Source organism: Acomys minous (assembly GCF_964271855.1).
Source record: "Acomys minous genome assembly, chromosome: 9".
NCBI lineage: Eukaryota > Metazoa > Chordata > Mammalia > Rodentia > Muridae > Acomys > Acomys minous.
The window spans coordinates 108,596,501-108,610,649 of record NC_140490.1 but is presented as its reverse complement, the minus strand read 5'-3'; the positions used below and the strand labels follow the sequence as shown (position 1 = coordinate 108,610,649).

The 14,149-nt window shown below is 38.3% G+C and overlaps 1 protein-coding gene across 2 annotated transcripts in view; it reads left to right on the top strand.

Moving 5' to 3' along the window:
• The window catches only part of PTPRQ (protein tyrosine phosphatase receptor type Q), a 182,502-nt gene that overhangs the window by 47,989 nt on the left and 120,364 nt on the right, over positions 1–14,149 (top strand). For both annotated transcript variants that reach the window (XR_014782000.1, XM_084796167.1), the window contains exons 18-19: positions 10,219–10,379; positions 11,105–11,250. Coding sequence is in view for 1 of the 2 variants with exons in the window: in XM_084796167.1 (XP_084652293.1) it covers positions 10,219–10,379; positions 11,105–11,250 (307 nt within the window). In the remaining variant the exon portion in view is untranslated. The remainder of the gene's footprint in view (positions 1–10,218; positions 10,380–11,104; positions 11,251–14,149) is intronic.

Below are 14,149 nucleotides of genomic sequence, written 5' to 3'. Positions count from 1 at the left end.
AAATCAAAAGATAACAGAGATGAGTTAGCAATCACCTCTGGATGTTTTAACCAGGCATGTTGAACTGCACATATGATAGTTTGGTACACACCTTGTTCTTTTGTGCTGTGACACTGTCTCTCTTCATAAAGCACCTGGGAGTCTCAGCATGATGCACACTACACATGAGTCTAGAGAATACAGCAAGGGGTATAGCTGCACCAGGTTCGTATCTTTCTAGTCTTGAACTGTGAGGATCTATAGTAAACACTTATTTCAGGAGCTTTGCTATAGTTCTAATCGTCTGTGTTTAATACTGAAGTATGTAAAAGTAGGAGGACTTTATGAAAATAAGCTGTGGCAGATATTTTATATAAACATTCTAGCAAGGCTAGACACACACACTGTGAAGACATTTCAGGCAAGTCTTACTTTTCACATTCTTTGCACTTAGTTTAATTTTCCTTGGATAAACGATACCTTCAAAGTTCAATTCTTCCACATCGTTTTCTTTCATCTTTGAATATGTTTTCCTTTTATCATCCCTGTCAAGATAAGTTTGAGCACAAGAGAAGTTTGGTGAAGGCCGGGTGTGGGTGTCTCCAGTGTGTGCTGCTGTAGCTCACTGAACCTGCCGTCTTGAGCGTTTATCTGACACCGACTTACAGCCGTAGTTCCTTGTTTTGAAAGTTCTTATTTTCTGTTTTGTGCTTGATTTTCTCAAGATGTCCACAAGTCTCCAGGTCCTCTTGGCACATCTGTCTTGACCCTCAGACACCAGGCCCTTTCAGTTATTTTCCTCAGCCCCAGTCTGCATCTGTGTAGTGTTGCCTGCAAGGTTCCTCACGGCTTCCTGCCACTCTGGACCTTGCTGTACAGGGTGATACAGGATGCTGAGATATTTCAAGCTTTTCACTTTTCTCTCTGCCCCAAAAAGAAGTCTTTCCTCTTTCCATGGAGTTTCCTTCCCAAATCTATTTGGGTATTTTCATCATTCCTCTGAGACACTCTGATCTGACTTACTTATGCCACTCAGAACCCTCTCTCAGAATGTTGTTGCTGTTGTTTTTTAATCATGCCAACAGAAACTGTCCTATTTCTTGACACCTGGCAAAGGATCCTTTTTTTTTTAAAAAAAAAACAATATAATGTGGGTGTATGTTCTGCACACATGTCCATGCATGTGTTTGGTTCTCTGTAGGCTGCAGAAGGCCAATGGGTTATGTTCCTATATCCTTCTTTATGTTATTTCCCTGAGACAGCATCTTTCACTGAACCTGATCTCAATATTTTAACCTGGCTGGGAGGCTAGAAAGCTCTCAGTAACTGCCAGTCTCTACCTGTGCTCACTAAAATTCAGGGCTTATAGGTCCACACAGCCATGCTCAGATATTTTTTACATTAATTATTCATTTTACACCCTGGGCATAACTCCCTCCCTCCTCTACTTCTGGTCCCACCTTCTCTGTTTCCCCTATCCTCCCTCCCCAACATTCCAGAGAGGGGAATCCCCCTACCCACCCACCGCAGCTCATCAAGTTGCAGGACTGATAGCATCCTGTGGCTTGGCAAGATAGCCCCACCAGGAAGACATGAAGGAAAAGCAGGCAGCAGAGTCCATGTCAGAGTTAGCCCCCAATCCCCTTACTAGGGGACCCAAAAGAGGACCAATCTGCCCATTGGTTACATCTGTGTGGAGGGCCTAGGTCCAGCCCATGCATGGCCCTTGGCTAGAGCTTCAATCTAGCTTTTAAAAATGAGTATTGTGGATTGTAACTTAGGCCCTCCCTCATGTCTACAGAGCAAACGTTCTTGCTCGCGGAGCCATCTTCTCACGCTGGCTTATGACATTTTGGAGCCTCAAATCACGCCCTAGCTCTTAATCACAGAAACTCCGAATATCAAAGGGTATATGAAAAAACTTGTCAACACATTTGGCTTTGCTAATTAAATGCACAAGCATTGAGCACGTGCACGCACACACACAGAGATATAAACAGAACACACATAGCATGCCTACAAATACACATTTAAAGACGTACTTTGTTCATTGTTGAACTTAAGACAGTAAACTACCACTTGCAATTGATTGAAACTTTATTATCATTTGTTGAGTAGGCAAGTAATGAAAAATATTAAAGTTTTAAACTTAATATCTACTCTTTTAAGATCTATGACATAAGAGTAATGTAGCTTACATATCCAATGGTTACTTTGGTGGGATGACTTTTCATATAAATAAAAAGTAGAAAATACAATACAGATTATATAATGAAACACATATGAATGATAATGAAGTAGCTAGCAATACAATTTTTAGTTTCTACCAACTTTTTACTAAGACATTCTTGAAAGGTTTAGGCAGAATTGCTATGAAGAAGTCATAGTTTCTGGTGTTTTTTTTTTTCTTTTTCTTTTTGATGATTAACGTTTTGGGGAACTTTTGTTCAAATGGGAAAGTATGCATGTATCATCATTCACTATACATGGGTTTCAAATTAATGAAACATAGGATTGAATACTGGCTCTGATGCCATCTGTGTGGTTCCATGAAAGCAGAGGTTCTCAACCTTCCTAATACTGAGACCTCTTGATGCAGTTCCTTATGTTGCCGTGACCTCCAACCATAAACTTATTTTTGTTGCTACTTTGTAACTATAATTTGGTTACTGTTCTATAATATATATATATATATATATATATATATATATATATATTATGCAGGATATAAGTGACTCCTATGAAAGGGTTGTTTGAGCCACAGGGGAGTTGCTACCCACAAGTGGAGAAGTGTTAAAGTCTTGAAAAGTGGTGTCTTCTGCATGGAGCCAGATCTCTATCCCAGAATTCCCTTATTTCCCATGATTCTCAGTTCCCATCATTCCAATTGTTGCAATAATTATAAGTTCTCATAAAGCCATCATTTTGGCAGTTTTCTCTCTCACTGTATTTTTTAGATGAAGGACTTCGTATTAACATTCCAGATGACTCCTCTTCTTGTCATGACTATTTCCCTACAAAATTCTTCGTGAGGCCTGATGTGTAATCATTTTGTTCCCACAACCATGTTAGTCACAGCTTGTAGATGAGTTATTTAGGAATCCATCTTAATCTTTTACAGTTTAAAATAATTTGTTACTCTAAAATTTTCATCATGAAATAATACTCATCATATCGATATGATAAAGCAACATTTTCCCTCATTTATGTCAACACGTTATACGTTTTCAATGATACACAGCCCTTGCTGAGGGCAAATACATTAATTAAATAGCTTTGTTGGAGCACTGCACATTTATTCTTTCAATGTGCTTTAAATTGAGACACAATGCTCTCGTAAAGTCATACAAAGCTAATTTACTTGCTATACTCCTGAGCCCCTGGATGTGTCAGTAAAATTGAGAAGTAGTCTTATCCAAAGGAATATCCATCAGGTATACATAAAAGATTATGTTGTAGTGATGCTATGATTCTAGCTTATATATAAATCTAGCCTTGAACATGTTTTGTTTCCCAAATACTATGAAAAGAATTACTGCATCACAGCATGGCAGGTGTTTATTAACACATACATAGAAAATAAAATCTGTGTAGAACCTTAACATGATTATAAATTTATTAAATATATAGTGATATGCTAATGAAAAATAATTTAAAAGAACTTACTGAAGGTTTTAATTGGGGGCTTAAAAACAATTCTAATAGAGCTCTTTATGAAATGTATGGGTTTGAAGATTTCCAGTGTAATAAAGAAAGTAATCTTTATTCATAACTTTTTGTGTGTGTGGTGTGAAATTATGTATAGTCCCATTTTATGCAGCTTTACAAGATTTTCATCCTATTGAAAATGTGATTGTATAATAACACAAGTCATATCAGTACTTGGGAGGCAGGAGAACCACGAGTTCAAGACCAGCCTGGGATACATAGTGATGTCATATCTCAAAGGAAATATTACCTAAAGTTTAAAGCACTCAGTATAAATGAACACTAAGAATGGGCTATTTCATGACTACAGTTCTCATTTTGGAATGTTGGTTGCAAAGACAGGTGAATGACTCTGAGGGTATCTCTTCAGAGGCAGCATATGAACAATGAAGTCACCACGAGTCTTAGGAGGTTGGAAGGTAGCATTTGTCTAATGTTTGGGTGCGAGTCTCAGCATCTGTTTCTAACTGCTATTGGATGGAACCTCTCAGAGGATAACTATGTTAGGCTCCTGTCTGCAAGCATAGCAGAGTATCAATACTGTCAGGGGTTGGCTCTCTTTTATAATGTTGGTCTCAGTTGGGCCAGTCATTTGTTGGCCATTACCTCAGTTGTTGCTCCATCTTTTCTCCTGCACATCTTAAAGACAGTGTAAGTTTTAGGTGGAAGGTTTTTGGGTGGGCCTCAAGTTGAGCAGTGTCTGTATCTGACATGGACTCTAATGCCTACTTTTGGATCCCTTTCCCCAAGCTGGGCTGCATTGCCTAACCTCAGTGTAAAAGGATGCACTTAGTCTTGCTGTGACTCGATGTGTCAGGGTGGGATGGTATGGGATGTGTGTGTGTGTGTGTGTGTGTGTGTGTGTGTGTGTGTGTGTGTGTGTGTTATTTCTCTGTGGAGAAGGGAAGGTGTGGAAGGGGGAAGAAGGTCAAAGGGTGAGATTGTGAGGAGAGGAGGGAGGGGGCTTTGATTGGGATGTAAAGTGAATAAATAAATACATTTGATAAAAAATTGAATGATGTAAAATGTCTATTTTAGAGATTCAGAATTGAGTAACATTTATACAGTTAAAATAGAATATGTTCATGACTTTGGGTATATAAAGGTTAGATATGTCTTCCTAGTCATTTCCCTGTCACATTCTCCTCTTCTCCTTGATCTTCTAGTATTTGGTGCAGCTGATTTTTCTCTCTTTTTTTTCAGTTTAATAAGGTCCTATTTATTTATTTTTAATATATTTTATTAATTTATTTATATTACATCTAAATTGTTATCCCATCCCTTGTATCCTCCCATTCTTCCCTCCCCCCCATTTTCCCTTTACTCCCTTCCTCTATGACTGTGAATGAGGGGGACCCTCATAGGGTACCAAGAGACACTAAATCAGTTAGAAGAAAAAGAGCCTGGAAACATTGGCACAGGAGACAACTTCCTGAACACAATACAACAGCCCAGGCCTTAAGGTCAACAATTAATAAATGGGACCTCATGAGGCTGAGAAGCTTATGTACGGCAGGAGATACTGTCAACAGAACAAAGTGACAGCCTACAAACTGGGAAAAGATCTTTACCAACCCTACATCTGACAAAGGTCTAATACCTAAAATATATAAAGAACTCAAGAAATTAAATACCACTGAACCAAATAACCCAATTGAGAAATGGGGCTCAGAACTAAACAGAATTCTCAACAGAGGAATATCAAATGGCTGAGAAACACTTAAAGAAATGCTCAACCTCCTTAGTCATCAGGGAAATGCAAATCAAAACAACTCTGAGATTCCATCTTACACCCATCAGAATGGCTAAGATCAAAAATTCAAGTGACACTACATGCTGGCGAGGATGTGGAGAGAGAGGAACACTCCTTCATTGCTGGTGGGAATGCAAACTACTACAACCACTTTGGAAATCTATCTGGCGCTATCTCAGAAAACTGGGAATAGGGCTTCCTCAAGACCCAGCTATTCCACTCCTTGGAATATACCCAGAAGATGCTTCAGCACACAACAAGAACATTTGCTCAATCATGTTCATAGCAGCCTTATTCATAATAGCCAGAACATGGAAGCAGCTGACTTTTCAAGTGAACAATTTCCTGTATCTTTGGCTTTACTACATCCTACTTTCCTGTGCTTTGGTCATAATTAACTATTCATCACTTTAAATTTTTCTTTTAGCAGGGCGTGGTGATGCACACCTCTAATCCTATGAGTTCAAGGCCAGCCTGGTCTACAAATTGAGTCCAGGACAGACAAAGCTACACACAGAAACCCTGTTTAGAAAAACAAACAAAAAATCAAAACAAGAAAAAAATTACTATTTTTTAACTGTCTGTGAAGGGAAAAGTTGTTCTGTTCTTATAGAAATCACATTGTTACTAGTGAATTTTTTATATTTAAATTGTTGATTGTTTCTGATTTGAGGATAAAAGTTTCTTTTTAAATGTTTATTTATTTATTGACTTTATGTCTTGATTGCAGTTCCCCTCCTTCCCTCCGAGTCCCCCCTTGTGCACCCCTTCCCCACTGTGCTCTCTTCTGTCTCTGAGAAGGGAGAGATCCTCCATGGGTAGAGCAAGTTGCTGCAGAACTAGACATATTCTTTCCCACTGAGGCCAGACAAGGCAGCCTGGTTAGGGGATCATAGTTCATAGGGAGGCATCAGAGTCAGAGAGGGCCCCTGCTCCAGTTTTTGGAGGATTCACATGAAGATCAAGCTGCACATCTGCTACATATGTGTAAAGAGCAGGAATCCATGCATGCTTTTTGGTTGGTAGTTCAGTCTCTGTGAGCCCCCATGGGCCCAGCTTAGTTGACTCTGGAGGTCTTCTTGTGGAGTCCTTGAGCCCCCCAACTTTTCCACAAGACTCCCCGAGGTATGTATAATGTTTGGCTGTGGGTCTCTGCGTCTGTTTCCTTTAGTTGCTGAGTAAAGCCTCTTAGAGGAGTTATCCTAGGCTCCTGTGTACAAGCATAGCAGAGTATCATTACTAGAATCAGGGATTGGTTCTCTCCCACGGGGTGTGTTTCAAGTCGGGCCACTCTTTGGTTGGCCATTCCTTCAAACTTTGTTCCATCTTTGTCCCTGCACATCTTAGGTTGAAGGTTTTGTGAGTGGGTCGTTGTCCTTATCCCTCCACTGGCAATCATGCCCGGCTACAGGAAGTGACTACTTCAGGATCCATATCCCCCGTTGCTAGGAGTCTCAGCAAGGGTGACCCCCGTAGGCTTTCTGGGGCCTCCGCTATCCCAGGTCCCTGGCAAACCCCAGAGATGCCCCCTACTTCTGATTTCCAGCATCTCACCAAGGCCTCTGTCCCCTGATCTCCCTACTCCTAATCCTGACCCCTGATCCCCTCCCTATCCCATCTCCTACCCAGGTCCCAGCCTCTATCCACCTAAAATTTGTTTATTATTATATTGATGCATACCATGGTGTCTCATAGAGAACAGGTGTTGAGTAAGCTTGGGTAACTTCTCTTGAGTATTAGTTTCATATGATCATCTCTAGTTTGGCAAAAGTATCTATGGTTTTGTTTTTGTTTTTGTTTTTGTTTTGTTTTTGTTTTTGTTTTTTTTGTTTTGTTTTGTTTTTTTTTGCGGCACCATCCAAAGACACACCTGAAAGACTGTAATAGGGGATAGGTAGGACTGTGTGAATAGCTTTTATTAAAAGTGGACTACATGTCACCAATGAACACATGAGCACACATATCACTGTTAGGGAGATGCAAGTGAAAATTAGAAAATGTTGCCAATTTACGCTTGTTCATGTTACGAAATTAATTATCCAGATCAATATTAGATTTTGCCCAATGTATACGCTCAGATGTCCTTGATGTGACTCCTCCAATAGTTTAGAAATTGGAATGGTAGTTATTCAGAAGCAACTGTCATGAAGACAAGTATTAAACACATTTGACTTAATGGTAGCACAATTTTAAAAGGAGAAATGACACGATCATAACGCAGAGATGTCTGTTGAAGGATAATCACTGTTTTATCATTAGTAATAGCTAAGGAAAGACAAAGTAATATAATCTAAAGGTGAATTAGGAGTATTCATGGTATGCCTCTATGAAGCAGTTACAAAGTAGAATGATGTCAACTATTTTTACTAACATATGAGCCAATATAACTAACTTATTATATAAAAACATATTTTATACATGAAAATGTAATATTATAATGGAACACATAGAAATTCTATTAGATGTTAAACTAATGAATACAGAGGACAGAAATAGAAACTAACACAGTGAGAAATAACCACAATTGCAGTGGTGTCAAAGCTAGGAGGAGTGACTTCTCCAGGCTACAGACTTTCTCACCGATGGCTCTTTAGAGACAGAGATGTTACACTTGGTCCAGAGACTTATGTGCCCTTCTTGCCTAGTAGAATCTACTAAGAGTCAGAAAAGCAGGTTTGTCATCAGTGAGAGTCCACTTCCCTCTCCTTTTTACTTCCTCTTTTTTCTGTTTTATGGCAAGCCATTCAAAGGAATCTGTGAGCTCCATAAACATATGTTCATTTACTCTCTACCTAATTTCTTAAAATGCCATGCCACTGCTTCTGAGATAACGTGTCTAACAGTGCTGTTTGTTTCCAGTCACACATCCTGAACTAATTTCTTTCACTATCTTGTTATCCAATCATTATTTTCAGATGCCAGTGCCATTTGGTTTAAACAGGTTCTTCTTCCACAGCAAAGGGAGATACTTTCTGTGGATACCATCAGTTCACACAAAATCTATTATTTTCTTTAAATTTGAGGATTTGGATATTTTATTAATAAAGAAGGGACATTTTCTGTTCAGAGGGGAAATATACTTCATTTTGGGAGCCCTTATGTTTCTAAAGATGCAAAATATGAGACTACATGAGACATCTTTTTCTGTGATATTACTCTATTCCCTTATATAAATTATTTAATAATGTATCATTTTTATATTGCAAATTTATTTGTAAATGAATATTTTAAGACCATTAAATTTCTGGATTTAAATACTAATTAATACTCAATTCAAAACTATGGGGAAATGAGTGAATGTGAATGAAATAAAACAATTATGTTGCTATACTATTACAACATTTTCATTCTTTTAAAATCATAATTCTCTCTCATAATATTTTGGTAGTTACTTAGAGAGCTCTGAGTAATATTTATTCAGTTTATTTTTTTTTCAGTTTATTTTCTTGTTAGAAGCAACATCTTAAATATTTTAAAGATTTTAACTAAATAACATGTGCCATTTCTGTTTATGTCTCTTTTTTGTAAAGTATGTACTTTTAAGTGGCATTTCAGATAGATAGATGGATAGGTAGGTAGATAGATAGATAGATAGATAGATAGATAGATAGATAGATAGATAATATTAAACTCCCTCTGGGTATATCAGTAATCTCAATATTTGGTTCATGGAAGTAGGAGAATCAGGAATTCACAGACATCATGATTTTGAAGCATGTCTGGGCTACACAAGGCTTTGTCACTAAACAAACAAAACACAAGACGTTACTGTCTATTTACTTATTTACAATACTCAGTTCTGTCTATTTACTTATTTGAATGGGCTTAGAAGTAAAGCTCATTCTTATACTACATATGAGAAATGCATTTTATCTGATAAAATAAATAAGATATTGTAAACATTAGGAAGGATAAACCATGTGAGCAACTAAACAATGATGTGCAGAGTGTGCTAAAGTAACTTTGAATACATAGTATTTTTGGATGTCTGGTTTGCTCTTCTGTTACTGTGACAGAATACCCAAGCAAAGTGCCTAGAGAGATTGCTCAGAGGTTAAGCATGTGTACTGCTATTGCACAGGACCAGCATTCAGTTTCCAGCACATATGTTAGGCAGCTGACAACTATCTGTAACTCCAACTCCAGGGCGTCTGATGTCTCTGGTTTCCACAGGCCTCATCTCTCACACGTAGACACCCACAGACAGGAAAGAAAGAAGAGCTTCTATTGTCATCATTTCTATGTTTGTGTGACTCATGGGCCATAGCGTTAGAAGTTTTAGTCAATCATGGCATGGTGCATGGTTTTGCAGGAACGTCTTGCCTCATGGCTGTCTTGAAGAAGAGAGAGCTACAGAGTGCTGCCATTCGCTTTTCTCTTTTCTACAGTTTTTCTACCCAGACCCTCAACCCTTGAGATGAAGTCATCCACAGTCATGATATCGTTTTTCGATAGTTAATTCTTTCTGAAGACACACTCTCAGACATGCCAGTTGAGCTATTTCAAGATCCACTAAAATTGGTCCAGGCTACTTGTAATTATAACACTTGATTAACACTTGATTGAATCACTAAATATACTTGGAAGCTAAAGAAGTTGCTTTATTGAAGTACTCTGAAATTTGCTATTTTTGATATTTCAGAATAATTGGCATCTTTATCAAGTTAAGCCAATAAACTACTGTATATGTGTTACATATTTTTGATGTACTAATCCTCAAGAGTATATGGCGTGATTTCATCTAAATGTCAGTTTTGCTCTTACTCTGTGTCTCTTAGGGATAAATCATCATTAAAAGCCATTAATGCAACCGAAGCATCACTAAAACTGACTGACTTAGACTATAATGTTGACTACAGTGCCTACGTAACAGCTAGCACCAGATTCGGTGATGGGGAAACAAGAAGCAGTGTCATTAACTTCCGGACACCAGAGGGAGGTGAGTCCTTAGCGATATCAATGAATTTGAAGACTACTCAGGTCAAAAGATAACATCAAATATCAAAACGTATTATAAAGCCTAAAACTCGTCACTAGCTGGATGCAGAACTGCATCTACTTCCTATCTGTGTGCTATCGCGAGACGGAGGTAATCTCATTATGCCTCAACTTCCCATTTGTTAAAGTGGAACCACAGTATATGACATCACAGGAGTCTAATGGGGAGTAAGAAGTTGGGCCCTGTGCATGGATTCAGCACAGGACTTAACACGTGCTTTACCCATAGGTTCATATCCGTATCCATATGGATTAGCACTTTCTCCATGGTTTGAATGTAGCAAAATAAGACACATGACACTGACTTCCTGTTTGCATTTAGCTTTTATTATTTCAAATGACCAATTAAGAGTGGATTTTATAGTCATGTGCTCTGCCCTAGAAATTGTCTATGGTGTCATCTAAAATCAAGAGTGGTGGCCATCTTTTAGAGACAAGGTAGTATTTTGTGAGTAAGACATCCATCTCTGCAAGTTTTATACGATGAAAGCGTAGGAAGAAGGACCACTGTGTAGTAAGGATTTCATTTCTGACATTCACGTAGATACTATTTGTTACTTAAGATTTGCCAAAAGCGATTGTTTCCCTTTTCAATGTAAAACTGTTAGAAGACTCACGTTCACTTCTGGCCATGACTGCAAAGTTTCTGACCTGCTTGTTTTCCAGCACCCAGTGATCCTCCCCGGGATGTCCGTTATGTGAATCTCAGCTCTTCATCGATAATTCTCTTTTGGAAACCTCCTGTAAAACCTAATGGAATCATACAGTATTATTCTATTTACTACCAAAACACTTCAGGTACTTTTGTGCAGGTAATGCTGAGTACTACTCTCTACGTCCCTAATATTATTGATATTGTGGACTATTTGTATTGATAATTGTCCAGAGATGTATTTTATAAAATCTCATTGATGCATAAAATAGTGGTGGAGAAATGTCAGGTGCTTTTAAATTATCTGCCTCACTGCCCGCCCTCTGTGTCTTATAGATGTTTAACATCAATGAAGCTGGAACCATGTAGAGAGACATCAATTCTATTTTCTACTATATTTTAAAGAAAAACAATGGTTTAATTCACTCTCATTTACTTCTTAGCTCAAAACACACTTTATACTTAACAGTTTCAGCAATTAAATGCTCTTGCACATTTTAATTTTTTTCTTTTAGTTTTTGAGATTATAATATATTCACAGCATTTTCTTCTTTCCTTCCTTCCCTCTAAGTCTCCCTAGATACCCCTTCTTGCTCTCTTTAAAATTCATGACCTCGCTGGGCATGGTAGCACACACCTTTAATCCCAGCACTCAGGAGGCAGAGGCAGGCGGATCGCCGTGAGTTCGAGGCCAGCCTGGTCTACAAAGTGAGTCCAGGACAGCCAAGGCTACACAGACAGACTCTGTCTTGAAAAACCAAAAAAAAAAAAAAAAAAATCATGACCTCTACTTTTCACTGTTGTTACATACCTGTGTGTATATTTGTATATGTGTGTGTGTGTGTGTGTGTATATATATATATATATATATATATATATATATATATATATATATATATTCTGAAATACATAAAGAAACCTGCTTCATCTGTATAATGTTACTTCAGGGATGATTATTTGGCTTTAGGTAACTGAACTGGTGTGTTCTTCTCTAGACACTATTCCTCCACCTCCAGCTTTGTTTAGCTCTTTGTGTAGAGCTGAGGCCTCGCAGACTTTCTGCATCTGCTTTGGCATGTTCAGTGATGCTGTCCTGGTTCAGCTCACACTTGAGCAGTAATGAGGATGAAACTTGTGGATGTGCCTTCTGACATCACTAAGAGACACAATCTCATAGCAATCTGCTGTGATTCTCTGGCTCTTAAACAATATTCCTTTTTATAGAGATATCCATTTGGGTCTGGCCTCCACAACTCTGCATTTTAGTTGGATGTTCTGTTTTGTATTGTTCCTTGTCTGTTGAAAGCAAAGTTTCATTGATGAAGGCTCAGGACTATACTTATCTCTGGATATAAGGAAATATTTAGAATATAGTATTTTTTATTCAGTTGAAATATATTTTTGGTTGTGAGCCAAGCCTTTAACTACCGAGCCAAGAAACTGTGGTACATTTACCTATGGAATACTACTCAGCTATTAAAAACAATGATATTCTGAAATTTTCAGGCAATGGGTGGAACTAGAAATGATCATCCTGAGGGAGTTAACCCAGACCCAGAAAGTTACACATGACACATACTCACTCTTAATTGGACACTAGTCCAACAGAGATGTCCCCTGAAAGTCTTCACTTAGCAGGAGATTAGGATAGATACTGGGGCTTCCTATTGGGACTCCAGGTAAGAGAGGTAAGTGAGAATGGGAAAATAGAAGAATCCAGAGAGTCCTGGAAATCTACAAGAAGACCATTAAGGCTGGTGGATCTGGACCCAGGGGCTCGGCTCAAACTACTGTACCAACCAAGGACAATACATGCAGTAAACCTAGACTCCCTATTTAGATCTAGCCAATGGACACCACATTCTTCACAGTTGTGTGGAGAGCAGGGACTGACTCTGACATGAACTCTGATATTCTCTATTTGGCCACTTCCCTTTGATGGGGAGACTTGGTGGCACTTAGAGGAAGGGGAGGCAGGCTACCAGGATGAAACCTGATAGGCTGTGATCATATGGTGGGGGAGGAGGTCCCCTTCTGTCATGGACCTAGGGGAGGGGAATAGGGGGAAAGAGGCAGGGAGGGGAGAACAGGAAGACACAAGTGAGGGGATAACAATTGAGATGTAATCTGAATAAATTACTTAAAATTTAAAAAGGCACTGAAAAAAGAAATACTTTTTATTACTGGGAAGAGAGCTTTTGTAGTCACCATGATACTATTATTGCTTAGCATCAGATATAACAAAAAGACCAGTAGGCATGTGGTTATTACTCTGCAAAATATAGATCATGACACTATAGTTTATAGAGGAGAATCATCTTTAATATGAATACAGAAGTAATGAAAAAGCCAAGATGAATTTAATTTAGAGAAACGTTTTCAATTTTGCTCAACAGTTATATTATTTTTACAAATTAAATATTTTTCAGATTTTTGACATATAAAAAGAAAATAGTGTGATTCAATCATAGGCAGGGAGTTAGAATATAATCAGGAAAACAGGAATGTAAAGAAATGCTGCAATTTACATAATAAGATTTACTGGAAGAAATGACTTGCTGCATTGCTTGTGACTTTGGCAATTCTTATTTCTGGGTGTCTTCCTAGTTAAAAGAAGAACGCTGATACTCTGTACTTTGGGGTAGCCTGGATGCTTAGCTCAGTCAGAGTCAGGACTTGTGATTGAAGTCAGGACAGAGGTCACATTCTGCCCTCTAAATGGAGTTATGTAACTTCATACCTAATAAGAAGACGAGGGGGTGGGGGAGGAGGGAATATGGAGAGAGGGTGGGACCGGGAGGAGGTGAGGGAGGGGGCTACAGTCAGAATATAAAGTGAATAAATTAAAAATAAAATATTAGATAAAAAGCCTATCTTAAATAAGATGCATAAATATAGATACACATATAGTTATAGGCAAAGAAATTTTAAACAAATGCCTTAAGAATGAAGAACAAAAGAATGATTTGCTTCCCCCCCTCCCCCCGTGCACCAAACAGATTCCCTGTACCTTTTTGAAAACTGAAAAGAAGCAAGACAATTACTTCCTACCACAGAGT